General features: G+C 44.6%; 2 protein-coding genes and 1 long non-coding RNA gene across 11 annotated transcripts in view; 1 reads left to right on the plus strand and 2 right to left on the minus strand.

The window, feature by feature from the left end:
* The window catches only part of Ccdc14 (coiled-coil domain containing 14), a 42,017-nt gene extending 40,726 nt beyond the window's left edge, over positions 1–1,291 (minus strand). For 3 of the 7 annotated variants that reach the window (NM_001427244.1, XM_087575812.1, XM_087575810.1), the window contains 1 exon segment: positions 1,035–1,156. In NM_001427244.1, the coding sequence (NP_001414173.1) occupies positions 1,035–1,064 (30 nt within the window). In that variant the 5' untranslated portion in view covers positions 1,065–1,156. 7 annotated transcript variants of the gene reach the window in all.
* LOC120095665 (uncharacterized) lies at positions 1,172–6,222 on the plus strand. Of its 2 annotated transcripts, none has more exons than XR_015633093.1 (3): positions 1,172–1,218; positions 5,516–5,629; positions 5,900–6,222. It is a non-coding gene; the product is annotated as an uncharacterized LOC120095665 (long non-coding RNA). The 2 variants fall into 2 exon arrangements; XR_015633092.1 differs by lacking the exon at positions 1,172–1,218 and adding an exon at positions 1,374–4,611.
* A 4,887-nt stretch (positions 6,223–11,109) lies between these two features.
* The window catches only part of Ropn1 (rhophilin associated tail protein 1), a 29,281-nt gene continuing 26,385 nt past the window's right edge, over positions 11,110–14,005 (minus strand). For both annotated transcript variants that reach the window (NM_001025628.1, XM_087575809.1), the window contains exons 5-6: positions 13,131–13,306; positions 11,110–11,305 (exon numbers count right to left, since the gene is read on the minus strand). In NM_001025628.1, coding sequence (NP_001020799.1) covers positions 11,239–11,305; positions 13,131–13,306 — 243 coding nt within the window. In that variant the 3' untranslated portion in view covers positions 11,110–11,238. The remainder of the gene's footprint in view (positions 11,306–13,130; positions 13,307–14,005) is intronic.

The following is a 14,005-nucleotide window of genomic DNA, read 5'->3' on the forward strand; positions in this document are numbered from 1 at the left end:
TCAACACCCTCACTAATACTTATTTTGTGATAGAAAATATCTCATGGTTTTAATTTCCATTTCTTTGATGACTAGAGCATATTTTCCTAGACACGTTGACAACATGCATCCACTCAAAAAAGTTAAGTCTCAAGACAGGTTTTGGGGGGAAAAAAGTGTAAATATACATTAGCAAGAAAAGAGAACATCACAGGTATGTTGATAAATGATGGGAAACAAAGTAAAACCCCAAATCTACTATATGCCTAGTGTTTTCTAAATCTCCAAGACAGAGATGAAATATTTTAGGAGTAGTCAACTAGCACCATGTCCAACGTGAAGTGACTTGTGGAAGATTACAAGATGTGGAAAGTGGCCTGAAGCACACCCAACTAACGGAGATATGAGGGTGTCGAACAAATATTCTAGAGATGATTCTTGACATGAGGGCCAGATGGAAAGTGGAATTATCAGGCCACCATAATGTGAAAAGACATAGAAGCACGATAGGGCAGAGCACCCAGGGCACAGCAGGGCCAAAACTAGTTTGGCTCTATTGGATCTGATTGGATGGGAGCGGGGACGGAAGAGGATCCAAAATGGCTCTGTTCCAAGTTAAATATATACCTTAAAAATGGGTTCCCCTGTAGTACTTTGGGCAGTTACTAGAGAACATCAAGAGTCACGCGTTTGAAAACAGTAGGACTGGTACAGCCACTTACTGGGAGACTTCAACAAGAGAGACAGAAGATCAGTTAATAGAAGCACCGGTGGAAGCGCCGAGAAGTTGAATCTGGGGCGAGGATTAACCAAAGCTAAGAGAAGTCATTGCACTGGTGATAAAGGCTGGGCTTCGAACCCAGGGCCTGACACCAAACTCTGCGCTCTGAAGACTGGCACGGATGCCTTGGATATAGCATTCATCTAGAGACGTCCTCAACACTTCGGACGCGCTGCCGTTACTGTTTTTGCTTTTTCCAGCTCCTTCCTAAATCCCCCTCGCCTCTCGCCACCTCTCGTCCCCACAGTGGACTCATCAGGTCCGCAGCCCTCACCTGGCCCGGTCGAGATCCAGACCTGACCATTTCTCTCAGCCTCAGAAGAGCCCAGACGTAGGGAAACGAATACTTGAGAAAAAAAGAATTAACCGCCGAGACGTCCCGACCTCCCTTGTCCCGCCCCCCGAGCTTCCGCTTCCGGGAAGGAGACTGCGGAACGCCCCGCCTCATAGTCTTTTTGGTACTAAAGTTTTTCCTTCGGGTCGGGACCTAGCGCCCTGGGCGTGCGCAACAGACTCCGCGCGCTCGAGCTTGCCGCACCCTGGGCGGAGAGTTGGGGAGGCCAACAGACGTCACGGGGGCGGGGCAAGACGGGGGAGGGGCTCGGGGCTCGGCCTATCGGGGGCTGGGCGACCAACGGAGGAACTCTCTGGCATTGCAGCGCTGGTTTCAACTGGCTTAAGTGGGAACCAGGGCCTGCTAGACCCCGGGGTAGAGACTACTGCTGGCTTTCAGAAGTGACATGAAGCTCTGTGTGCTGTTTTAAGTGTATTTGTCATTGATAGTCAATAGAAATCAAACCTCGGTATCATCGTCTTGTGAACTTGTTGACAGTTTCAGAATTCTTCACTGTGTGGCCTCTCTGGACAGTGTTCGGTGGTTGGGATTTTGGACTTATCCAGTTCGTGGTTTGGCTGCCTACTTCTTCTACCGAGATAATTGCTATTGATAAAGAATGAGTCTTTTTACCACTGATAGCTGCCCTAAGTAGAGAGTGGTGCTTTGAGACACTGTGGGGTTGTTTCGAATCAAGTTGGAGAGAAATTAACTCTTGATTCTTCTTTCTATGGTTAAATGGCTACCTTTGTAAACAGGGGTTGCATTGATTTTTAAAACCCTGAGACCTGTAGAGATGACTTAATTGATAAGAGCAATTCTTCCCCCCCACCCCCTTCGGAGCTGAGGACTGAACCCAGGGCCTTGCGCTGTGTGTGTCTGTGTGTGTGTCCCTGTATGGGTTTGTGCACATGAGTGCAATGCCACCAGAGGCCAGAAGAGGGCATCGGATCTTGCTGGGGGCACTAAGAGAAACGGGGTATTTTAATCTCCTCAATGGAGAAGATAAAAAAACAAATATTTATTTCATCCAGAAAGCCAGGAGTGGATTTTGTTAATGACTTGGTAATCTTTTCGCTGTCTATGGAGCACATCTCATCCAAATTCCCCAGAACGATTATCCCAGACTCTCTCTTCCCAGGGGCCATTACCCATCCTTAAGGGAGATGACACGTACGTACTCTATGGCCTGTTGACCTCTATGCTGTCGGTCAGAGACCACACTGGATTCTAGGCCTTTTAGCTGTAGAACCCACCCTCACGGTCTTAGAAGAGTTTCTGTATAATCACACATTAAGCTTTATTGTGTGCACCCAGAATTGGACGGATTGGACTTGTTGTTGCCTGGAAACCTTTTCCCATGTTGTACTGTGTTTTAAATGTGCTGACAATGAGGCACTGGCTTTAGACTCCCTGAAGTCTGAGCCAGGTTGACCAAGTCAGCCTGCACTGCGTTCTCATTCTTATTTCTTCGCCTTCCCTTGTGATCCCTCGGGGACCCTTCAAGGACCTCCTGGAGCTGCAGTTACAATTGGCTGTGCACCTCCTCAGGGCTGTGCTGGAGACTGAACTCAGGTCTTCTGACAGAGCTGGAAGTGCTCTTAATCACAGTGACAACTCTCTCCAGCCCCACAGATGGTTTTTTAATTTAGTTTTCTTAAAGATTGTTTTCTTAGTTAGTACATACTTATGCATATAAAAAAAGAATGTATGTAAAAGAGAAAAAGAAAGGAAAAGTCTCCTGTAATCCTTATGACTCTTTGGTGTGTTTCCTTTCAGATTCTTTCTACGTGAATATTCAGCTATAAATACACTTTGAATATGTATTGCCATTTTCTCTTAGTAGCACATTAGCATTTCCCTATTAATACACAATTATAAAATGGCTGTGCCGTGTTCCACTTGTCTTTCCTTTTGCTTTTTCTATTTTTGACTTGTTACTTGACATTATAAATAAAGAAGTAGGGAGAGGCATGAAAGTGAATTTGGAGAGGAGAGAATAATATTTTTCTTTTGGGTTTCATGCTTTGATTTTATGTTATTTTATTTTATTTTTTGTTGTTTAAGAATGAAATAGTTACATATATATTGATCATATCTATCTGCCACTTCCCCTTCCAACTCTCCCAGGACTCCCAGTATATCCCGACTTCACGTCAGATGTTGATAGATAATAGATATCTAGATATCCCCGAGTTCAATTAGTGCTGGCTTCATGCACATAGATGTAGGGCCATGTGTCAGAGCACAGGCAACCTCCCAGTGGCCACACCCTCAAAGAAGAAAGAGTCTCCCTCTCAGCAACCACTGCCTTTCAGCTAGAGGTGGGGCTTCCGTGACCCCATTCTTATCCACAGGGGAATTTTGACTGGCTTGGTCTTGTTCAGCTGTTGTGAGTTTCTGTCCTGTCCAAACACATCCTCTATACCTTCTCTTCCTGATATGCCCTGGGTGTGGCGAGGAGTGATGAGGGCTGATATCGATGCTCCATTTAGGGTATACTCTGCCCATCATAGTGCCCATCTGTGAGCTCATTTATTCTAAACACTTTGACTAGGGCTGAGGCTTAACCAGTGATCACTGCAAGAAGACACTTCTCTGACCAAGGCTGAGAATATCACACATAAATATTCAGAAGAATTTGACAACACAATCAATTAGCAAAACAACAGTAGATTTCCCCCATACAGCTTATGAACGTCTGGGCCATGGGCTTTTCAGGTACAGCACCGAGTTTCGAATTCCCTTCTGTGCAGCAGGCTTGAAATCTCATTAGCAAGTGATTGGTTGTTCACATTACAGTCTATTGTGCCAGTGGCCACATCTTGCTGGTCAGAGACCAAATTCTTTGGGTTCAGACTCTATCTCAGAGAACCTGACCTAACAGGCTTCAGGTCTCGTTTCGTTAACAAGAATAACCACCGGAAGGCAGGAAAGAAGTGAGGTTAAGGTGTGCTGATCCTTCTGAGTTTCTGCGATCCAGTTCTCATGAGGCTCTAATAGAATATTATCTTGGTCGTAAGGGTGATAATGGTTTGCTGGTTCCTGTGTTCCTCAGCATTTCTCTACGTACGGTTCCCTTTGCCCGTGGCGCTGTGAAGCTTCTTCTATTGAAAAACTGGGATATCTTCTGTTCCTATCCAGAAAAGACTGACGGAAGTCTACGTTCCGTATGATGGCATTGAGAAGGATGGGGAAAAGGCCTTAAGGGGAAGGCTGGAAAGGACGCATTTGAAAGGGCACAGGAGGGAAAATGGTCCCGACTTGAGGATAGACTGTTTTGTGCGTTTTATTCAGCGACAGTTGACAATGGGGAAGTCACAGGCTTGTTGCCCCTGCCCCCAGACATTTTGCTGTGGAAGAATGACATCCAGGATGTGTCTAGGGACATGTTGAATTATGCGGTGACTCCACAGTGGACTGGGCCAGTGACTGGTAGGTGTGTGGTTCTCGAACTTGGAGATGATGTGAGCTGAGACGTCTCATTCAACGGAAAGCTTCTTGAGTGTGCTCTCAGGTTAGCTCAAGGAAAGCTTTCTTTCCACCTCTATCCTGCTCCTGCATACAAGGTTGTGTGCCCCAGGCTAAGATGGGGCAGCTCCAATTCTCATTGTCATAATCTTACCTTTCTGGTTGTGAGCCTGGCCTTTAACAGCTGAGCCATCTCTCCGGCCCCATCGCCATAGTCTTACGGCTAGCTTTACGCCTGTGTTCTCAAGTAGAATTTTTCATCTGTGAATGACACTTTGCCTTATTCAGTGAAAATCTCTGTTGTCTAGAGAAATGCTTTGCATGTGGTAGGAATTTAAAAATAATTCAAGAAAATAAGTCAATTATTTTTTTTTTTTGCGGGGAATGCCTATGGTAATCTGGGGCTGCCAGCTACTTGAATGCCCAAGATTCAGGGTCACCCAGAACCAGTCCTGGGAGCCTGACATGGAAGTCTTAGTTCTTCTACTAATTTGAGTGTATGATTCTACCTTTTTCTATTCAGTCCTTTTATAACTCAGCTGATTGGACCCATGACTTCCCAAATAATTCATCTTTCAAGGACATATGTCTTTGTTCATGTTTGACCACATTCCAAGAGGAAGCTAAAGTGGCATGTATATGAAGATCTGAATTTTAAAACACAGATTTAAAGCCAGATGTAAGAACCAAAAGCAAGAGGCTGTGTGTAATGTCACTTGCTGGATACATGGTGAGCTCAGCTGGGCGTGGAAAGACTTGAGAACTATCCTGTTGCCTTCCACCAAGCCTTTCGGTGCTTTCTGGAACCATTTCCAACCCAAAGGTTTTTTTTGGTTTTTTTTTTTTTTTTTGACCTTTACAACTTTAAGACTCACTGAAAGCTCTGTGAGGTTTTTCCCCTCAGAGGAAAAAAATGCTAATGTGTACATTTCTGCAACATATTTGCACAGAATATCATCAGAGGCGTTCAGGAGCCACTCCAAGAATTCCAGGTAAAGATTCTTCTAACCTAATTCAAAACCAGCTCTGCAGACTCAAGAGTCCAGCTCCTATTGTGTGACAAGGTGATCCTGGGAGTTATTAGCTAACGAGGGGTGGTAGGGGGAGGATCCCCTAATTAACCAGCATGGAGGAGGTGGCAGAGCCTGAAACACAGGGAAACAGGGAAACAGAATTAAACCACGGCTTTGCATTTCCCACCAAAGTTTTAAATGTATCTGCAGCCCTCACTCTAATCAAAATAGCTTAATTTAGAGGGGGAAAAAGGAACCCACTTCTTTTTTCTTTATAAAACCCTGAGTTTATTGCTTCCTGAATTTTTTTTTTTTCTTAAGGGAGAAGCACACACCATCTGCTCTGAGGATCTTCGTTTGACAGCTTGGCCCGGGTCACGCTAGGATTCAGAAATGGCTGAGTGTGAAAGGGGCCTGAGGGACAGGTCTGACAAGGGCATTGGCAGCAAGGGTCAAGAGTTTCCTTGGAATAATCTCAACACAAGCAGTTCCGGTCGGGGTGGTGGGGTTATGTTGTGAATTTTAATACAGATCCTTGTCAGTCACACCTTGCCCTGCAGGCAGCCTCTGGGGACTTTTGTCAGACCTATGGAGAAGCAGTAACAGTGATGAAATATTAAAACTTCACTAAAGTCTCTGAGAAGGCCTAGTGTAGATCCTGGTGGCTGTTTGTGTGCACCTGTGGCTTCCTGCCACCGCTGTTTTCTGTCACAAAAGGAACAAGCCTGGACAAAAGACCATGGAAAAAGTTAAATCTTTAGGCCAGTGGTTCTCAATCCCCTGGGTCATGGCCTCTTTGGGGGTCCTATATCAGATATGTGCATCTCACATATTTACATAACAGTAGCAAAATTACAGTTACGAAATAGCAATGTAAAAAAATTTTACAGCCCAGGGTCATCAGAACATGAGGAACTGTATTCCCATGGTATTGGGAAGATTGAGACCCACTGCTTTAGGTAGTAACAGAAGTTTGGTGAGGAAGCTACCCTTAACAATGATGGGTAAAGAGCTTCTTCACGCTCCAGACTAGAATATCTGATATGCTCTACACTGTCTCCTAGAAGTCCCCAGCCGAACGGCGATCCAAGGCTAGTAGGCTAGATAACACCCTTTCTTTCCACAACTGTCTTATTCTGTCTTCTCATACTTTCTAGGATTATCTCCCTTATACACTACTCTGCCCTTAAGTAAACCCAGGGGAATTTTGGAATCCTTTCTGGAGGTAGGATGTCCTATATGTGGTCAGTCACTGTGCATATGAGCAAGACAGCACAGTTTAAGTGTCACATGGACCTGGTTTCAAATCATTTTTCAGTGACTTTAAAAAAAATCTTCTTTGTTCTAAGACAGTTTCTTCATCTATAATATTGGATAATGGCACAGAATTCATATAGTTCGACTCAAAGAAACATTTGAGACTGTACTTACAAGTGTTTCCTATCGGCTTTCGTATGTGGTAAATGCTAAATGAATATCGGTTATTATTGTATTCAAAATTTGATATCGCTGTGACCCAATACTTGAGAAAAGCAGCTTGGAGAAGGAAAGGTGTATCTTGGTTCACAGTATCTTTTCACAGTCCCCAATTGGGGGGTCCTTTTTGGGGAAATTATGGGGATGGGTTGCATCTTCCCTGGAAGGACATCAGTGGGACCAGGGTCCTTCAGTTGCTTTTGGTCATGGTGTTTTATTACAGCAACAGAAAAGTGACTGATACATATGGCATAGCACAGAGGACAGCACTGTATTGCCCATTGGGGTGAATGCTAAGAGTGACTGATTCACATTTGTTGGAGGATACGATTGTGGTGAGTATTGTTGGCTTAGCAAAATAGTGTAGAGAGTAGGAGAGAAACGATAACACCAATTGTAACCTGAGGAACAGAACAACATAGCATTAGGGGGATGGCTCAGTGGGTAAACCACCTGACACACAGGGTGAAGGCCTGAGTATGGATACCTAGAATTTACATACAGCTAGATGAGGCTGCCTACATTTGTAATCCCAATGTTTCTACAAAGAGACAGGGCAGGACAGGACAGGAAAATCTTGTGGGCCAGGTGTTAAGACAGATTCCCTGACAGGTCAGCAAGGACAGGGGCCATGACTAATAAAGACTGGGAAGTTCTGAAATGGATGTCTTCTTCCTCACCTTTGGAGCTGAGACAAAAGCCTGGCAGCTTAAAACAAAGGCCTTGTGAGTGTCTTCTCCTGCCCATAGGCCCTGCTGATGAACTGACTCAAGTTCAAGATAGGATCAGGATCGTCTACAAAACAGTTGGGAGCTAATCAGTCATCCTGGTTTTCTTCCAGCTGACAAAACCCTAAGCTAGCAGAGGAAGATCCGTCAAAGACTTCAAAACAAGCCAAAACAAGCTTAGTTAGGGTTTCTATTCCTGCACAAACATCAAGACCAAGAAGCAAGTTGGGGAGGAAAGGGTTTATTCAGCTTACACTTCCACAGTGCTGTTCATCACTAAAGGAAGTCAGGACTGGAACTCAAGCAGGTCAGGAAGCAGGAGCTGATGCAGAGGCCATGGAGGGATGTGTCTTACTGGCTTGCTTCCCCTGGCTTGCTCAACTTGCTCTCTTATAGAAGCCAAGACTACCAGCCCAGGGATGGCACCACCCACAATGGGCTAGGTCCTCCCCGCTGGATCACTAGTTGAGAAAATGCCTTACAGCTGGCTCTCATGAAGACATTTCCGCAACTGAGGCTCCTTTTCTGTGATAACTCCAATTTGCGTCAAGTTGACACACAAAACTAGCCAGTACACAAGCAAACACAAAACAACAACTAAAATGGAAATAAAATCACAGCCCTTAGGAAGAATCTGGGTTTCAGTTTCCCTAGTGAGTTTCCACACGCTTTGGCAAGCCTTTCTTCAGCTGCTGACTCTGTTACTATTTGTAGTGTAGACTTCTTTGTTGCACTTGAAACTTTGTATTTAACTGGCAGGTTAACAAACCTCTTCAAGACCCTTAGACTGTAACAAAACCAGGTGGAAGGCAGGACCAACACCCCAGGTTGTCCCCTATCGCATTCTTCCTCTCCTTTCTCTCTCTCTCTCTCTCTCTCTCTCTCTCTCTCTCTCTCTCTCTCTCTCTCTCTCTCCTCTCTCTCTCTCTCTCTCTCTCTCACACACACACACACACACACACACCACTTTTTCCTTTTAATTTTATTTTTTAATTATTCACTTTACATCCAGCTCACTGCCCCCCTCCTGGTCATCCCCTCCCACAATCCTTCCTCCCACCCCACTCCTCTCCTCCTCTACCCACTCTGACACTTCAAGTCTCTGTGAGACTAGGTACTTCCTCTCCCACTGAGGCCAGACAGGGTAGCCCAGGTAGAAGTACACATCCCACACACAGGCAACAATCATTGGGATGGCGCCTGCTCCAGTTGTACGGGACCCACATGAAGACCAAGCTGCACATCTGCTACTTATGTATAGGAAGGCCCAGGTCCAGCCCATGTATGCGCTTTGGTTGGTGGTTCAGACTTTGAGAGCCCCAAGGGTCCAGGTTAGTTGACTTTGTTGGTCTTCCTGTAGAGTTCTTATCCCCTTGGGGGCCTCTATCCTTCTTCCTATTCTTCCCTGAGGAGTCCGCAGGCTCCACCCACTATTTGGCTGTACACGCTTTTTTTTTTTTTAAAGAGCAACAATGTAACAATGATGTCACTTTGTCTACTGCTAAACGCAGTGCAGTCAGTAACTTCCCACCTGTACACTAATCCACACACTTTAACGGGTGACATTTCAGTCTTAGTCCTCGGTCGTGCTCAAGGCTAGCGAGACTCAGTTTCTGCTTTTCCAAGTCCCTACGTTAATGGACGGAACAGGGACTTGAGTTTTGCTCAGGAAGGCAAGCAGGCTTAGTTACATCCTACTGTCTCCCCATCCCCTGCAAGTATAGAAAAGAGCATTTCTGCTCTAGGAGAAACTAAGGGTCCATAAGGACTTCGCACAACAATCTTCCTTTACCTCAAACACTAACAGATACATTTCTCCCTAATTTCCGGAGACATATATATGGATACAAGCTAACATGGCTCACGTGATCTTGACAGTAGTCAAGAGGCTAAGGAAATAAATCAGTGAGTGAAGCCCCTGCCGTGGGAGCAAGAGAATCTTGAGTTCAGATCCTCTACTCTGGTTTATTAAAGCAAGCAAACAACGGACACCAATTTGGGACAGATGAGGAGACTGGAGGTGAGTCTGAAAGGAACAGGGGGATGAATATGATCAAAATACACTGTATGAAATTCTCTAATTAGTAAAAATATTTTATCTTTTAAAAGGCTGGCCACAGTTCTGGGACGGGGGTTGGGGGATGGGGTGGGCGAAGAGGGGTTAGAGGTTGTGCAGAAACAAGCAGGTATTTGGAGATCCCAGCACTCAGGAAGCAGAGGCAGGAGGTTCTGTGTAAGTTCAAACTAGTGCAGTCTACAGAGTATTTCAGGTGGGGTCAGTAAGACAAAGTGAGACCCTAAATTAAAACAGAAAAGGGGAAAGAGCAGACACACAGCAAATAAAGAGCTGGAGAGAGATTGAGGAAGATACCATTGGGATATCCTCTGGCCTACAGGCATGCAAACACATACACACACACAGGCACACAAAACACACACACACACACACACACACACACACACAAATAATCACAGCCTATTCATTTTCTATTTCCTTCAATAAAGAAAATCCCTGGGGCTGGAGAGATGGCTCAGCGGCTAAGAGCACTGACTGCTCTTCCAGAGGTCCTGAGTTCAAATCCCAGCAACCACATGGTGGCTCACAACCATCTATGATGATGTCTGATGCCCTCTTCTGGTGTTTGAAGACAGCTATAGCATACTTACATATAATAAATAAATAAATCTTAAAAAAAAAAAGAAAATCCCTTAAGAGTGTGTCAGGACGACTTGCTCTCTATAGGGAGGGGATGTTCATTGAAGGGTCATACCACATACATAATGTTTCACGAGAATCTGTTGATATATTAATTTCTGAAACATCCTATTAGTCCTTCTCAGGTTTCCTTTAAGTGACTTACATTCATACCCTAGTATTATCCTGGAGCTTTCTAAGGGAAAAACTCACATACGATTTAGCTACAAATGCCTGGAAGCCCCCTTAGTCTCCTCCTAGGATTGCCCAGTTTAAAAAAATCAACTAATCAACCATGCGAACTTTTGTTGTTTATCTGAGAGTCAAATTCGGTTTGGTGTTTGGACTTCTATCTGGCAACTTATACCTCGATAGAGGTCGACAGTAAATGAGTGATCGGATACACAGTGAGAATGGGGCCGACAATCGGAGCGGCGAATGAGTAAAGGCCCGAGGGCCGTGATAGGGGTGTAACTTACACCCAGTCATCACCAAGCATCGTCACCTGCCAGTTGGCAATCTGCCTTTTAAATCCAGTCTGGCTTTGACTCCAGATGTGTGTTTATTGGCCAGCCACTTTTGTACCTTGTGCCAGTGTCTTGTCCCAACAGTTTAAATATGACTTCCACATGTTCCTGGCTAATTGTTTATTAGTTGTACCAGTCATAAAAGAAAATTGACTTTAGATGGTGCATGAAGTTCAGCTATTCTGAAGTACAGCCACCTCTGTATCTTCCTTTAAAACTGCCAAAATTGTGCTTTTATTCCAGCCGAACCCTTGGATTTTGAGTAAAGTCATTCACCTTGATTAAGCCATCAGGACCAATTCTGTTCGGAAAGACAGATATCTGGAATTAGTTTGTTTAGCAATCAATTTAAAATATACATTGTATGTATGTATGAATGTATGTATGAATGTATGTATGTATGTATGTATGTATGTATGATGTGTATGTATCACACCAAGTTAATTTCACTCCTATCCCAAAGAACCTTTTTTTTTTCTTTTCTTTTCTTTTTTTCGGAGCTGGGGACCGAACCCAGGGCCTTGCGCTTGCTAGGCAAGTGCTCTACCACTGAGCTAAATCCCCAACCCCCCCCCTTTTTTTTTAAATTATAGTGAGTGAATGGTGTAGGTGTGCAGGTAGGTCAGAGGACAACTTTGTGGAGATGGTTCTCTCCATCTTTCCTGGTGGTTTGAATGAGAATGGCCCCCATAGACTCGTATTTTAGTATTCAGGTCGCAGTTGGTAGAACTGAAGGTCTGGCCTTGTTGATAGAAGTGCATCACTGAGGGGAGAGCTTTACTGCTTCAAAGAGCCCATGCCATTTCCAGTGTCTAGTGCTCTCTCTCTCTCTCTCTCTCTCTCTCTCTCTCTCTCTCTCTCTCTGCCTGACTCTTATGGAGCTGATGTAAGTTCCAGTGACATGCCTGAGGCCATAGTCTCCTGACAAGATGGTCACGGACTCTAACCTCTGGAACTTTAAGGACGACCTCAACAAACTCTTCTGTAAGCTGCCTTGGACGTGGGTTCCCTTCATAGCAATAGAAAAGTCACTACAACACTTGGGGTCTAAGATCAAACTCAGGTCACCAGGCTTGACCAGCAAGCACCTTTACTGGTAGATCCATCTTGCTGGCCCCTTTTCTTGACTCTTGACTACCCAGTCTCCTGCATCCAACCCCTTCTTGTTCCGCCTCCCTCCCCTCTTCCTCCTTGGCTTTCTTCTCGGTCTTCCTCTGCCTCCACCTCTTCTTCCTCTGTAATTTAAGCTAGCCCAGGGGCACCTGGCAGGTTTATTCAGACAAATTCCTAGGCCTTATCCCTAGAACGTCTTACTCTACATAAATTCACAGGGGAAGCCTTGGATCCTGCATTTCCAACATGTTCTCAGGTGCTGTTCCTAACTATGAAACTCCAAAGCCCCACAAGGATCACTCTCCAGTACTGTTCCTTCCTTTCCTCAAATCGGTATTTCGTGTTCCTCAGAAACAATTTGCAGATATGCCTTGATTTATGAGGGAGACCAAGTCCTTGACTCTCCATTGGAAATGGAAAATACCACGTTGAGGGGCTGAAGAGATGGCTCTGAGTGTGTGGGGGTGTTCAGGGTGTATAGTGCTCTTGCAGAGAATCTGAGCTCAGTTCCTAACGCCCATGCTGGTTGGCTCATAACCACCTGTAACCCCAGCTTCAGGGGATCTGACGTCTTTGGCTTCCAAGAGCACCTGCACTTGTAAATACATTGTCCACCTCATCATTAAAAAATAACAATACATCTTTAAATTTAAAAACTTTTTAAAGAAAATATCATGTCAACATAATTGGGCCACACCAGCTCAACCACACAGTACACTATAGAGTTTTGCTTCCCTAGTGATAAAGAGTCTTGTTGGGAGCTTTGTCTTGCAGCATCTGTCAGCATCAGGGGAGGTTACTATATTGCAAACATTGCTAGCAAGGATGTTCTATCAATGTTTAAAAGATTGAAATTTAGTTTCTACTGAATCCAAATGCTTTTGCATCATTTTAAAATTAAAAGCTGTAGATGAAGCTATCATCTGACAGGGACTGTCAGCAGCAGCCTCCCTCCGGACCACCTAGATCCACAGCCCAGTGCACTGTTCCTTCCCATCTGAGAGGTTACTCACACTTCCTGTTCAATGTAGTTTAACATCCTGGTAACGTGGGATGAAGAGATTTCCCCATCCACTTCAGCGATATACGTGTACAGAAACTGGAAGGTGCTGAAAGGGATCCGGGGTGGTCCTCCATCATGGTCACAGGATAAAACTTCACACACTATCTTGAGAGTTTTGGCAATGGTCTAGAAAACCATAAGACAGAAGGAGGAGAAAGTCACTCTTCCAGGCTAGATCCCTCAGATCCATTTAGACTGGAGAAAGAAAACAAAACTATCACTTAGGTGAGATGGTGTGAGGATGGCCCAAGAGCCTAGAGAGCTTAACATGTATCAGTCAATTTATTCTAAATATACTGGCCAATAAATGTCTTACCTATTTCTTCCTGGAGGAAATTCAATTTGTAGGCTGCTAAATATGTTAAGGTGTTTGTTAAGTTTAATTAGAGTAACCTCTTCAAAGGAGAATTGGTTCTTCACCCTACAAAATCAGCACCATCTTGGACCAGTAGGATAGCTCAGTGAGAAAAGGTGTTGGGCATGAGCCCCATGCCCTTAGTTTAATTCTCTGGAACCACAGGTTGAAAGGGTTAGGGAATTAACAAGCCTTCCCAATGAGAGATCACTCAGAGGACGTCATAGCACAAATATAGTCCTGGCTAATGCACAGAAAGGAGCTCCCAGAAATCTCCATCAGCTTCCCTAGTTTCATGGCCCTGAGTTACATTGTGAGTAATTAAACATGTTGCACGTTTTAGTTATTTTGAAAGAATGGGGGAGATTTACAATGTAAAATGTTACTCAAGACAAAGAGGCTGCTTTTCCCAGGTGTCTGTTAGCCAGGGTCACTCTGCCTGCCTGGCACAGGCATGCTTTCCCTAACAA

This window comes from Rattus norvegicus, chromosome 11, assembly GCF_021556685.1.
Source record: "Rattus norvegicus strain SHRSP/BbbUtx chromosome 11, alternate assembly SHRSP_T2T, whole genome shotgun sequence".
NCBI lineage: Eukaryota > Metazoa > Chordata > Mammalia > Rodentia > Muridae > Rattus > Rattus norvegicus.